This window comes from Mobula hypostoma, chromosome 18 (assembly GCF_963921235.1).
Source record: "Mobula hypostoma chromosome 18, sMobHyp1.1, whole genome shotgun sequence".
Lineage (NCBI taxonomy): Eukaryota > Metazoa > Chordata > Chondrichthyes > Myliobatiformes > Myliobatidae > Mobula > Mobula hypostoma.
The window spans coordinates 29,956,781-29,971,376 of NC_086114.1; the positions used below are offsets into that span (position 1 = coordinate 29,956,781).

General features: G+C 42.5%; 1 protein-coding gene across 1 annotated transcript in view; it reads right to left on the minus strand.

Moving 5' to 3' along the window:
* The window catches only part of LOC134358184 (glutamate receptor ionotropic, delta-1-like), a 901,838-nt gene that overhangs the window by 499,231 nt on the left and 388,011 nt on the right, over positions 1-14,596 (minus strand). Inside the window, exon 3 of the mRNA XM_063070179.1 lies at positions 11,534-11,818. Within this exon, the coding sequence (XP_062926249.1) occupies positions 11,534-11,818 (285 nt within the window). The remainder of the gene's footprint in view (positions 1-11,533; positions 11,819-14,596) is intronic.

The window sequence follows — 14,596 nt, forward strand, 5'->3', positions numbered from 1 at the left end:
ACAGATTAAATCTTGCAGTGAATTTTCTGTCATTTAAAAGCAATGCTATCAAAAACAAGCAGATAATTCTAAATCAAATTTATACATGCCTTTACAAATGCCAGCTACATTTAACACTAGATTCTTTGCTTTAGATTTTGTTACTATCATTTACACTTTTCCATTTCCAGATCTATAAACGTGCACTCCCTTGAATAATTTAAATTGATGAATCTTCAGAAATCCACTGGTTTAATTAGCCAGTTAACACTAATCACGAGACAATAGTTCAAGGTAGTGGGTTACTTTAGCAACTTTCTGTAAATGTCTAACCCAGGGATAACTAGCTAATGCTGCACATTAATAAGTCCTGTTAAGTTGGGTATGAAGGTAAAAACATCTTTTCAGATTCAAGCCCTCTAGGCTCATGTTGTAACTAGTTTGGTCGAGAAAAAAAATGTCAGTCAACAGAACTCAAATAATGCACCGTCCTCCACAAGAATTTCTTTCATATCTAGTGTAAGCCCTCAGAGTACTCACTGTGTAAAACACATATACAAGTATAACACAGACATTCTGAACTTCTGCCCGTCCTTTGTCAATCTATAAGGATATTATCGAGTCTTAAACCTGAAAGATCCACAAATTGGACAATTCTGTGAGTTATTCAAGCAGGAGCCTCTTATTCATAGACAGAGTCAAGGAGTCACATAGCACTGAAACAAGCCCTTAGAACAGGTGCATCCACCTTCCCAGCAAGCGTCTACTTAATTTAATTCTACACGAATCCTACTTTTTAAATCCCCTTCACATTCCCATCAGCACCCCAAGATTATAACATGAGGAGGAATTTACAGCAGTCAATTAACTTAGCAAGCTACACGCTTTTGAAACCTGCGAGGGAAGTGGATCACTCAGAAGAAGCTCACGCAGTCACAGTGAGAGCGCACAAACCCTACACGGAGCGCACAGGAGGTCGGGAATGAAGCCAAGCTCTTGAATTGTGAGGTAGCAGCTCTACCAGCTGTGCACTGCTCGGCCCCAGAGTTCTATTGCCTGCTTTGCTAGCGTAACCACCTCATAGAAAATTCATGACACAAGAGAAGGCTATTCTACCCATTGTGTCCACGCCAGCCTGATCCTGCCATCCTACACTCCTTCAAAAGATAGTCCTTCAAGTACACAGCCAAATGATTTGGAGCTCTTTAGTAACATGCGCAGGTGATAATTCTCTACACTGCTAGGCTACAAGCACAGGAGCAGAGATCTGAGCCTGGAAAGTCTCACCAAAAACCTATTTGATGTTTTATGAATTGTCACTTAATTGGATGAAATTACATACACAAGACTAGGATAGACATTAAAATGTAGGGACAGGAAGCTTGTAGCATATGTAAATTTTACTCTGAACAGCAGGGGGTATGGTGTGAGGAGATCAAAGTGCATGCCACATTGTATGAAAAGAAATAATGGCCAAAAATACAATTCTGGGATGAGGAAATCTATCCAATGCAATACCATATAACAATATAACAATTACAGCACGGAAACAGGCCACCTCAGCCCTTCTAGTCCATGCCGAACTCTTACCCTATCCTAGTTCCACTGACCTGCACTCAGCCTATAACCCTCCATTCCTTTCCTGTCCATATATCTATCCAATTTAACTTTAAATGACAACATAGAAACTTCCTCAACCACTTCTGCTGGAAGCTTAGTCCACACAGCCACCACTCTGAGTAAAGAAGTTCTCCCTCATGTTACCCCTAAACTTTTGTCCTCTAACTCTCAACCCATGTCTTCTTGTTTGAATCTTCCCCACTCTCAATGGAAAAAGTCTAACCATGTCAACTCTATCAATCCCCCTCATAATTTTAAACACCTCTATCAAGTTCCCCCTCAACCTTCTATGCTCCAAAGAATAAACACCTAACTTGTTCAATCTTTCTCTGTAACTTAGGAGATGAAACCCAGGCAACATTTTAGTTAACCTCCTCTGTACTCTCTCAATTTTATTGACATCTTTCCTATAATTCGGTGACCAGAACTGTACACAATACTCCAGATTTGGCCTTACCAATGCCTTATACAAATTCAACATTACATCCCAACTCCTATACTCAATGCTCTGATTAATAAAGGCCAGCAAACCAAAAGCTTTCTTCACCACCCTATCCACATGAGATTCCATCTTCAGGGAACTGTGCACCATTATTCCTAGATCCCTGTGTTCTACAGCATTTTTCAATGCCCTACCATTTACCATGTATATCCTATTTTGATTAGTTCTACCAAAATGTAGCACCTCACATTTTTCTGCATTAAACTCCATCTGCCATCTTTCAGCCCACTCTTCTCACTGTCCTAAATCTCTCTGCAAGTTTTGAAAACCTACCTCATCATCCACAACACCACCTATCTTAGTATCATCTACATACTTACTAATCCAATTTACCACCCCATCATCCAGATCATTAATATATATTACAAACAACATTGGACCCAGTACAGATCCCTGAGGCACACTGCTACACACCATCCTCCAATCTGACAGACAGTTATCCACCACTGCTCTTTGGCGTCTCCCATCCAGCCACTGCTGAATCCATTTTACTACTTCGATATTAATGCCTAACGATTGAACCTTCCGTATGGAACCTTGTCAAAGGCCTTACTGAAGTCCATATAGACAACATCCACCATTTTACCCTAATCAACTTTCTTAGTAACCTTATCAAAAAATTCAATAAGATTTGTCAAACATGACCTTCCACGCACAAATCCATGTTGACTGTTCCTAATCAGACCCTGTTTATCCAGATATTTATATATACCATCTCTAAGAATACTTTCCATCAATTTACCCACCACTGGCATCAAACTCACAGGCCGATAATTGCCAGGTTTACTCTTAGAACCCTTTTTAAATAATGGAATTACATGAGCAATACACCAATCCTCTGGCACCATCCCCGTTTCTAATGACATTTGAAATATTTCTGTCAGAGCCCCTGCTATTTCCACACTAACGTCCCTCAAGGTCCTAGGGAATATCTTGTCCGGACCCGGAGACTTATCCACTTTTATATTCCTTAATAGTGCCAGTACTTCCTCTTCTATAATTGCTATACTTTCCATAACTACCCTACTTGTTTCCTTTACCTTACACAATTCAATATCCTTCTCCTTATTGAATACCGGAGAAAAGAAATTGTTCAAAATCTCCGCCATCTCTTTTGGCTCCGCACATAGCCGTCCACTTTGATTCTCCAAGGGACCAATTTTATCCCTCACTATCCTTTTGCCACTAACATAACTGTAGAAACCCTTTGGATTTATTTTCACCTTACTTGCCAAAGCAACCTCGTATCTTCAGGGTTAATAATAATAATAATAATAATAATAATAATATTAATAATAATACAGTGTTCATGAACTACCTAATCTTTTCACCTTAACTTTAGATTTTGAAGACACGCAGTCCTCTTTTATTGTCATTTAGTAATGCATGCATTAAGAAATGATACGATATTTCCTCCGATGTGATATCACAAAACACAGGACAGACCAAGACTGAAAAAAACTAACAAAACCACATAATTATAACATATAGTTACAACAGTGCAACAATACCATAACTTGATGAAGAAATCCATGAGCACAGTAAAAAGTTCAAAGTCTCTCAAATGTCCCACATCTCACGCAGACGGGAGAAGGAAGAAAAACTCTCCCTGCCAAACCCGACCACGGTCTGACTCTGAGTCATCCGAAAACGTCAAGCTCTGATCAGCCCTCCGACACCAAGTGCTGAGCGCCATCTCTATCTGAACGATTCGACCTCCATCTCAATCGCCAACAGCAGGCAAAGCCGGGGATTTTGAGGCCTTCCCTCCGAAAGATTCCCGATCACGCAGTAACAACAGCAGTGAACTGGCGATTCAGAAATTTTTCCAGATGTTCCTCTGTGCTTTCAGGTCCGTCTCCATCAAATCAGAATTGTTCACGGCCCCTATTTAACGGATACGATATCATTTTTCACCGGAGGGCTGCACACACACGGTGTGCTGCTCTCTCCTCCCGCCAGTTAGGGTTTAATGATCTGAGCACATAGTGACATTATAAAGATTGGTGTCCTTTAGCAGGAGGACTGAGCTCAGCATTTTTACCTTTGTCCTAACGCTGCTGGTTATCATCAATCACAGAATCTTTCCTGACCTCTCCCCCTTGTTCAAATGGTCTTGAGAAACTTGAACACAGATTTTAATTTCATCAGCAATCTGGATGGCGGAATTGATGCTCTGTGGCCAAGTTCACAACTGAAACAAAGATGGGTGGAGGGGTAAGTCGTGTTGAGGAAGCAGTAAGTCTGCAGAAGGACTTGGAAAGTTTAGGGAGAATGGGCAAAGAAATGGCAGGTATAATACACTGTAGTGAAGTGTATGGTCATGTAATTTGGCAGAAGGTGTAGTCTGTTTTCTAAACAGGGAGTGAATTAAAAAATCAGATGTACAAAGGGCCTTGGGGGTCCTAGTCAATGTTCCCGCGCTTTTTTTTTTACAGCTGTATGGACCAGCTATTGCTCTGAGCAAGAAATTTTTACACAGCCTGAAAAATGCACGGCATTCTAAATGCCTTTTTTGTAATATACATATTATGAATATTAAAAGTGAAAATTGAAAATCACATACTTTTGAATTTGTTAATTAATTCAAAGATATAGTGAAAAGCAGTACAACAAAGAAAGTCTTTGAAATTTAGTAAGCGTTTTCTAACTGTGTCTAATTCCAGCTGCATGGCAACAAAGTCTATATGCGTGGAAGTGTTTTAGTTACTGCGCGGCCGTGCACCCGTGTAGCTTCGAGGGAACTGAGGTCTTAGTGCGGGATTCCTTAAAATTTAACTTGCAAGTTGAGTCAATAGTAAGGAAGGCAGATCCAATGGTAGCATTCATTTTGAGAGGGCTAGAATATAAAAGCAAGGATGTAATGCTAAGGCTTTGTTAGGCATTGATCAGACCACATTTGGAGTATTGTGAGCAGATTTATTTATTTAGAGATACAGCATGGGACAGGCTCCTCCAGTCCACCTATTTAACTCTAGCTTAATCATAGGACAATGACCAACTAATCTATTAACCGATAGATCTGTGGAGTGTGGGAGAAAACAGGAGAACCCAGAAGAAATCTGTGTGTTCACGAGGAGGACACACCAACTCCTTACGGAGGATGCCGGAATCGAACTCCGAACTCCGATGCCCCAAGCTATAATAGTGTTATCATTGACCGCTATGCTACCGTAGCACATTATAGCTATGAAAGGATGCGCTGTTATTGGAGCGAGTCCAAAGGAAGTTTGTGGGAATGATCCTGGGAATAAATGGGTTTTGAAGAGCATTTGATGGCTCAGAGCTTTATTTGCTGGAGTTTAAAAGAATGGGGGGGGGGGGGTTCTCGTTTAAAACTACTGAATCTTGTAAGGCCTTGATAGAGTGGATTGAAAGGATATGGAGAGATGTTTCCAATAATGGGAGAGTCTAGGACCAGAGTGCACAGGCTCAGAACAGAAATACGTCAATTTAGAACAGAGAGGAGGAGGAATTTCTTTAGCCAGAGAATGGTGAATCTCCACAGATGGCTGTGGAGGCTGAGCCATTTGGTATATTTAAAAAGGAGGTTGATAGACTCTTGGTTTGCAAAGGCATCAAGGTTAACAGGGAGAACGCAGAGAATGAGGTTGAGAGGGAAAAGAAATCAGCCATGATCAAATGACAGAGCAGACTCAATGGTCAAAGTGGTCTAATTATGCTCCTGTGTCTTATGATCTTATGGCCAATAATTCAGATCTCCCACTTTAGTAATTAAAGATTCCTGAGACACTTTTAAAAATTCTCTGAGATTATGGAGAGTCATTAATATTTTTACAAAAAAATCAATAGATGTTCAGGGAATTGAGAGCAAGTGCAGTAGTGACACTGAGGTGAAAGGTCATCTGTGATCTTACTGAGTGGCAGGAATAGCACGAGGGGCTGAATGGTCTACTTCCACTTCTATGTCTCATGGCAGGCATCTATTTGGCCCATCATGTTTCAGCTGACCTAAGAGCCCATCAGACTAATCCCGCTATTCAGTCCAGACCATTGTCCATAATGCTGCACCATGACCTTCCCGGTAAGAGGGTCTATCGTTTCACCAGCTTTCAAGCAGTGTGCTCCTGACTCCCAATATGATGTGGGCGAGAAAGGCTGTTGCCAGCTCTCCACTAATTATCCCGCATCACCTTAAAGACATGCCTCTGTTAAGGAAATCGGTTTCTTCCTATTCAACCCCTTGCTTATCAAAAATCTGTCCACAAGAATAATTTGTTTATAAATGCTTTTATAATTATTAAAGATCATCTCACTCTCCTTTGACTTAAATAAAAGTCTGTTGTTAGTCAGCTTTCCCTCAGTCTAACTTTCCCCAGTTCTTCTGTCATCCTCCAAAATTCATTGATTCATTTACACTGTATCTTTCAATGTAGTGACATGATCCGCCCACATTATTCCATCTGACTAGTCTGCTCTTATATACCAATGCCTTAGTGCCTTGGCCAAGCAATAAATGTTACCTGTGTCCCTTCTAAATTGCTTTATCTCCTTGCTGCCAATGCTCTCAAAGGGATTTGGAGACATCCTCCTGGCTCCCTCTATTTTTGCTGCATTATCCCTGTCATTCGTTTGCTTTACCAAGTATGGCCTGACATCCATTTGTCACTTACCTCCCTATCTAATCAGTCTGTTGCTGTCTTCTTTTAGAGTTCTGCTTTCTTCCTCAATCTCAACCACATAGTTTAATACTGTAAAATTCCACTTTTTTTCACTTTCCTTCCATTTAACTCAAGTCAATGGAGCATAAAACCTAAAATATAGAACGTTTCTGCACAGTACAGGCCCTTTGGCCCTACAATGTTGTGCTGACCTTTTAACCTACTCCAAGATCAAACTAACTCTTCCATTCTACATAGTGCTCCATTTTTCTATCATCCATGTTCCAAATTGAACCAAACTTAACAAAAGGCATATGAGAGACTGGAGACGGTGGAATCTAGAGCAACAAACAAATCTGGTGGAAGAACTCAGAGCATTAAGCGGCACCTGTCGGGGAAAAGAAATAGCTGACGTTTCCCTGCATCAGGATGGGAAGTCTGACGATCATTCTTCCAGAGGCTACATGATTCACAACCGAGTTGTATCAATACACCAGTACTTTGCTCTCGCACACAACATGCTGGAGGAACTCAACAGCTCAGGTGGCACCTATAGGAAAGTGTAAACAGTTGCCACTTTGAGATGACCTTCCTTCAGGACTTTACTCCATCAGGTTTCAAGTGTCCACATAGATTTCATTGTATCCATAAGTGGTGCCCTTAAAGACCACGCCATAGTCATCACCCATGTTGTCAACAAGTACCTTCTGATTCAACACTGTCATGATACAGTAGCCGCTGCAGAAAGAAGACACCCTGACGGCAGCCAGGACACCAAGCCTTAACCTGTGGTCACACACCAACTTCAGGTTGTGGATTGCAATCCAGTTTTAACCCAGAACAAGGAGGATGATATACAAACAACCAATCACACCCTGTGCCACAAAGAAATCTGCAGTCCGGCAAAGCCACCTACTTACTCTGAATAAAAGATAAACGGTTCTCCTTGAACTTCGTACATCAATAACGCTTGCTCGTAAACTAGTCTTGAATACCAGATGCAAACTTCAAGATGTTGCAGGCATCTCCCCTCCCAAGTGATGGAGCCAGATATGGAAAAATTATTTGCCTCATCTCCTTTCACTGTACTGCCAATGCAACCTCCCCCCCCCCCACCCCCACCCCCGGGGTTACATTTGTGGCTACTGGAAGGCCAGATATTGGGTTGAATATCTTTAGATGTACACAGAAGTCTCAGAGAGTTCTAAACTGTTTGATAGGTCAGTTACTCCCTAAATATTTCTTGAAAATGTGGTCTTCCCATTGGAAGCTTTCTCTTTCTCTTTCCCTGTGCTGCTCTGGTTGTCTTCTGCTCACATCCCTAGTTATCCTGTATTTCAAGGCAAATATCTCCGTCTGGAAGGAATAGTGCAAAATCCTTGAAGTCAGAAAAAGCTTGACCACTAGAAATTCTGCTGCAAATTTTGAGCAACACATTCAAAATGCCACAGAAACTCAGCAAGGGAATAAAGAGTTGTCTTTTCAAGCTGAGACCCTTAATCAGGACTGGAAACAAATGGGCATAAGCCAGTAAAAGAAGGTGGGGGAGAGTACAAGCTGGCAGGTGATAAGTGAGACCAGGAGAGGGGATAGGTGAGAGGATGGGGGTGAAGCTGGGAGGTGGTAGGAGGAAGAGGTAAAGGGCTGACAAAGAAGGAATCTAATAGGAGAGGATACTAGACATTGAAAGAAAGGGAAGGAGGAAGGGTACCAGATGGAAGTGATGGGCAAGTGAGGAGAAAAGAGGTGAAAGACTAACCAGAATGGGAAATGGAATAAGAGCTTGCAGGAATAAGTGCCAGGAGGGAGATAAGTGGGAAGGGTGAAAGGACACGGGAGTTATATAGTTCAAGTTATAAATTTAAGTTTATATATCATTCAACTATACATCAATATAGCCAAGCAAAATGGCGTTCCTTGGGGCCAAGGTGCAAAACTCTCAGCACCCTGCACATTGCACATAGCACAAGTAGCACATATGGTTAAAAAATTCAGAAAGACATATAGTCAGAAAGAGAAAAAAAATAATGTGGACCAAGTCCCTGAGCTGTCCTGGTTTAGCTTGTACTTCCACCAAACACTGGAGGCAGCACCCAGCGAATTCTGGAAGACAAAGCTGAGTGAGCACTAGAGAGCAGCATCGAATGAATACTGACCAAAGGGCAGCCCCAATGGAAGGGGCCAGCCCCCAACAAGGTATGAAATCCAGAGGCACACAGCCAACTCTCTTGTTTCCTCTGCGGACGACCACAACAAGCATCTCCGAAATGAGGGTCTTGCCCGCATAGCAAGCAAGGTAACATAGCTTTCCACCATTGGTTTTGCCAATGAACCAGTGAACTGGACTTGCAGTATTCTACACTATCAATGTCCAACAGGGTCTGGAGATCACAATAAAAATAACCAAGACAATCACTCGCAGCTGGTTTTGGACCAGGCACACAGAGCATCCCTCTCAGCTAACACTATAGCACTTGGCATGCTACAGTCTATGCAACTTGAAAAAACACAAAACAAAATCCCCAGAGTCTTGTAAAATCACAGCAACAACAAAGCGGCAAACAGTAACAAAATTGTAGCGGTGGTTGGCCCTTCAAGCAGCACTGGTAGGATGATTGAATGCATGGTCACCAACGAGCAGCTATAACTGGAGCTTTGAGCTCCATATGACACTCCTGGAACCAAGTCTGCATTGCATGGTGATTGACTTCACCACCCATCTCCAGCAAGTGTTCAGTACTGACATGCTGGTACACTCAGAAACTCAGCATCTGTGAAGAGGGATAAACAGTCAACATTTTGGGCCAAGGCCCCTTCATCAGGATTGGAAAAGAAGAGTGAAGAGCCAGAAAAAGAAATTGGGGGGTTGGGGGGAGGGAAGAAGTACAAGCTGGTAGGTGATAGGTAAGACCAGGTGAGGGTGAAGGTGGGATGTGATAGGAGGAAGAGATAAAGGGCTGAAGAAGAGGGAATCGGCTAGGAGAGGAAAGAGAACCATGGGAGAAAGGGAGGAGGGGGGGCATCAAGGGGAGGTGATGAGCAGAAGGTATAAGAGGGAAGCCAGATTGGGGAATGGAAAAACAGAGATGGAGGGAGGATGAAAGTTAGAGGAATTGATGTTCATGCTATCAATTTCAAGGTTACAAACCTATTTGCCAACCTGTGCAACACAATGCCCAAATACTTATATATTTATTTATTGAGATACAGTGCAGAATAGGCCCCTCCAGTACTTTGAGCCATGCTGCTCAACAATCCCTCGATTTAATCTGACTCTTATTATGGGACAACTTATCATGACCAATTAACCTCCCAGCAGTCATTGGAAAGTGCGAGGAAACTCATATGGTCACGTGGAGAACATACAAACTCCTTATAGGCAACAGTGGGAAGTGAACCTGGGGCACTTGTACTGTAAAGTGCTGTGCTAACCATTACGCTTATCATACATATGATGCCATGCATATGCACGTACCATGGGTGACACTTGGATTCCCAACAAGCCCAAAAAGTGGCACTCGTTAAGATATGATTTCTGAGCAAGCTGCACAACTGACTGATATCTTTAGCTGAGAATTCTTGCAAGAACAGTTTTGCATCAGAGTCCAAACCTTCCAAAAAATATCTTGTGTGATGCTGAATTGGTTTGATCACAGCTGCAAATTTGGGTTTTGAAATATAACAGCTGGAAAAGAATTTGATTTATGGGTTAGGGTATCTGTCTGAAGGTGCTGCTGTTCCATGGAGAAACGCCCGACTTCTCATTCTCTCGAGAGACACACACAGAGAGACTGCAGCCGTCAGAAAGTGTAGCATCACCCAACGTGCTGGAGGGATTCAGCAGGTCAAACATCATTGTGTGGATAGCCAGAGGCTTTTTCCCAGGACTGAAGTGGCGAACACGAGGGGGCATAGCTTTAAGGTGCTTGGAAGTAAGTACAAGGCAGATGTCAGAGGTAAGTTTCTCACACAGAGAGTGGGGGGTGCATGGAATACACTGTCCCTGAAGGTGGTAGAGACGGGTTTAATAGGGTCTTTTCAGAGACTCTTAGATAGGTACATGGAGCTTAGAAAAGTAGAGAGCAATAAGTAGGGAAATTCTAGGCAGTTTCTGGAGTAGGTTACATGGTTGGCACAACATTGTGGGCCAAAGGGCCTGTAATGTACTGTAGATTTCTATGTTTCTATCATCTGTGGGAGGAAAAGAATTGTTGATGTTTTGAGTCAAAACCTTGCACCATGAATGAGAGTAGAGAGATGCGATGGCCAGTATAAAGAGGGAACAAAGAGTGGTGGGAAAGGAGTAGAAATTACTTCATCGCCATACAAACTGGGGCGACACAGTAGTGTAGTGGTTAGCATAATGCTTTATAGCACCAGCTCTAAGATTGGGGTTCACTTCCTTCTGCTGTCTTTAAGGAGTTTGTATGTTCTCCCCATGACCACGTGGGTTTTCTCCTGGTACTCAGGTTTCCTCCCACATTCCAAAAACGTATGAGTCAGGGTTAGTAAGCAGTGGGCATATAATGTTAGCACTGGGAGTGTGGCGACACGTGTGGGCTGCCGCAGTACAAATCAGACTGTGTTGGTTATTGAGGTAAACGTGACTTTCACTGTATGTTTTGATGCACATGCAACAAATAAAGCTCATCTTCAATGAAATTCCTTGTTTGCTTGAAGCTCACAAAGTAAATGTTACACTCAGTAATAATAAACAGAACAGCAAGTGCAATACAGCAGACTGGTGCAAAGATCAGTTACCTCCACCAGCCGTGGAATTCCCCTGTATGACATGCTGGGGGTTACTCACCGTAGTTGCTGTCGTAGAAGATGATGAACTTCTGCCATCGCAGTTCGTTGACCAGCCTGAGCATGACGTCGCCGATTCGGATCAGGGGCCTGGCGGGCAGCGTGTACTCCTCAAGGCTGGGATTGCGCGTCAGCTGGCAGGCGGTGCGGGGAGAGCCCCTGTTGCTGCGCTGCACAAAGATATGCGGGATGTGCATGGTGTCCGTGAGCGACTGGAGAGCGCTGGCCGAAGCACAGCCAGTGGAGGACACCAGGGCGAGGATCCCTTGGGTCATCAGGTCGCATGCTGCCGGCAGAGAGAAGAAGGGATTAACGCCCAAGTTGTATCAGAAAGCACGACTGTCGGCTCTCCACTGGCATGTAACTAACATTAGTACATAGAGATTACTTCCCTGCATTGTCCTTTTCCCATCCACCAGAAATCTGTTCCAGCCCAAATTAAACTCTGATGCCTGCAAAGCTCCCTGGTGAGACAGACAGGTGAATCTATTACTCCCCAAAACTCAGGGAGCACAGCAAATGACTGCAGTGTCACACTAATAGAGGCGAGTTTAGGACTGGGCTAAAACTATTACCGCAGAGTGAATACTGCTTTAATCTACAGGGAGGTTTATTCCATAACCAAACCAAAGGTGTACCTGCCCTAAATGAGCTTGTTCAGATATTGTAGAGCAGGGGTTCCCATCTTTTTTTATGTCATGGACCCCTACCCTTAACCAAGGGGTCCATAGATCCCAGGTTGGGAACCCCTGTTGCAGAGGGAGTTTCATCTTGCATCTTACCATGCTGAACTTGCCAGGAGAATGCATGGCTGGATGGTGTCTAAGGAGATTTTTCTTTGTAGGTAACCTGGGAGTGTCTTTCAGGACATAAAGAGCTTTCCTCTCCTACACCTTATCTCCTCTGGGATCATTTTATTAGACAATGTAGATGAAAGTCCATGGAGTGTTCGAGTATTAAAGCACAGAAAGTGGCCTTTCAGCCCAACTCATCCATGTCAAGCAAGGTGCCCACTTAAGCTAGTCATATTTGTCCTGGTGTGGCCCATGTCCCTCTAACCTTTACTAACCATGTACTTATCAAAATGCCTTTTAAATATCATTATTGTACACTCCTCGGCTATATCTGGCACCTTTTTCCATATACAAGGCACCGTCAGCATTAAGACTTTGCCCCTCAGGACCTTCTTAAAATTTTCCCCTCTCACCTTAAGCTATACCTTCTACTATCTGATTCCTTTTCATTGAAACAGAAAAAAAAGTTGTGCATTATTTTGTTTGAAATCTGTACTGAAGCTGAACAAGCAGTGTTTGATTGAAATTGAAAATGCACTTGCAAAAAGAGACAGTTTTCGGGGAAAAGGGTTGTAGAAACCCCGATAAAGAACCTGCTCATGTTATGAGATGATTATGGATTGGACTGTGGATCAAGCTGGATTCTTTCAGTGTATGCGATTATATTCTGTGTTTTCACCCATTCTTTGTTATTGCCGTTTTTGTGATTTGTTAGATTTTCTTTTTGAGGGAGGTAGGGGGTTTTTGTTTCTCTTTGAACGGCTTCCATGGTTTTCTTTGTTTCGTGGCTGTCTGGAAAAGATGAATCTCAGAGTTGTAGACTGCACACCATAAATATACCTTTGAAACTTTGATGAATTCAAAGTTCATTACAGCCATTGAGGTCATTTTGAAGTGCAGGTAAATACAGTGAAATGTGGCAACCAATTCAAACAAAGCTATATTATGATGATGATGGGATAAATATTGGCCAAGATAATGTGGAACAACTCCTTTGCTTTGCTCCCACATCGGTTCAGTTACTGAGTGGGTTGCACGGTAGTGTAGCAGTTAGCATCATGCTACTTCAGCGCCAGCAACCCAGGTTCAATTTCCAATGTTACCTGTAAGGACTTAGTATATTCTCCCCATGATTGCATGGGTTTCCTCCCCGTTCTCTGCATGGGTCTCCAAAGACGTATGGGTTAATAGGTTATCTAGTCACGTGGTTGTAATGGGGTGGCACAGGTTTACTGGGTTGGAAGGGCCTGTTACCACATGGTGTCTCTAAATAAATGAATAAATAAACTCTTCCTGGGCTTCCAGCCAGCTACCGCTGTTGATTTTAACCAACATTTTGATGACAAATCCATCATCTTCATCAGGGACATCTAGTCTGATGGTATTTGTATACTCAACTCCCATTGTCCGTCCCTCCTGATGGGTTAGTCCAATTGTAAACAACGTGGTACTGCAGAAACCTGATTGGTTGAGGACTAACCAATCATGAGGGACGGACAATGGGACGGACCATCTGGTTTGTCCTCAACCAGACTAGACCTGCCTAGGCATCATCCTTGATGAAGATGGCAGAGTTTGTCATCAAAACGTCAGTGAAAATCAATACCTATACGTGGCTGGAAGCCAGAGAAGAGTTTATTTGTCATATATGCAGTGAAAGCACTAGATCCCTTTTCAAATAAATAAATGATTCCCCAAGACTTGGACCATTGATTTCAAATCCCACAAGAACTCTCGGGAAATTTAAGTTCAACTGATTAAGTAAATCTGGAATTTAAAGAAGATCTGCCATTTTATCCATTCTGGCCCATATGTACCTCCAGACCATCCAGTGCAATCAATTCTTAATTGCCAGAACTCAGGAGCAATTGGGATGGACAATTACTGCTGGTCCTAAATTAAAACAGACTGAGGGGACTTCCTAGCATCAGCATCTAACCTGCCCATGCTTTGAAACACTGTTTCATTGTCTCATCACATGCTGGTTCAAAGTGGAGTTCCACATTTATCTTTCTACCGCTGTCTCCTATTTTATTCTGACCTCTACAAAGTTCTACCTTAACCATTATATAAATATCACAGCAGTTGATTTTTTTTAAAATCTGTGGTGTTTATGCTGCTTCTTTGATATAACTTCCTAATTTAGTGCCAGAACTCTTTTTTTTCTCAAAACTGTTTTATTTTATTTGCATGAACATGTTGAATTGCCTCTCAAGTGTTGCCTGGATTTGATTTCAACACCTGGCTGACAGTACTTTCCAGATAGTTAC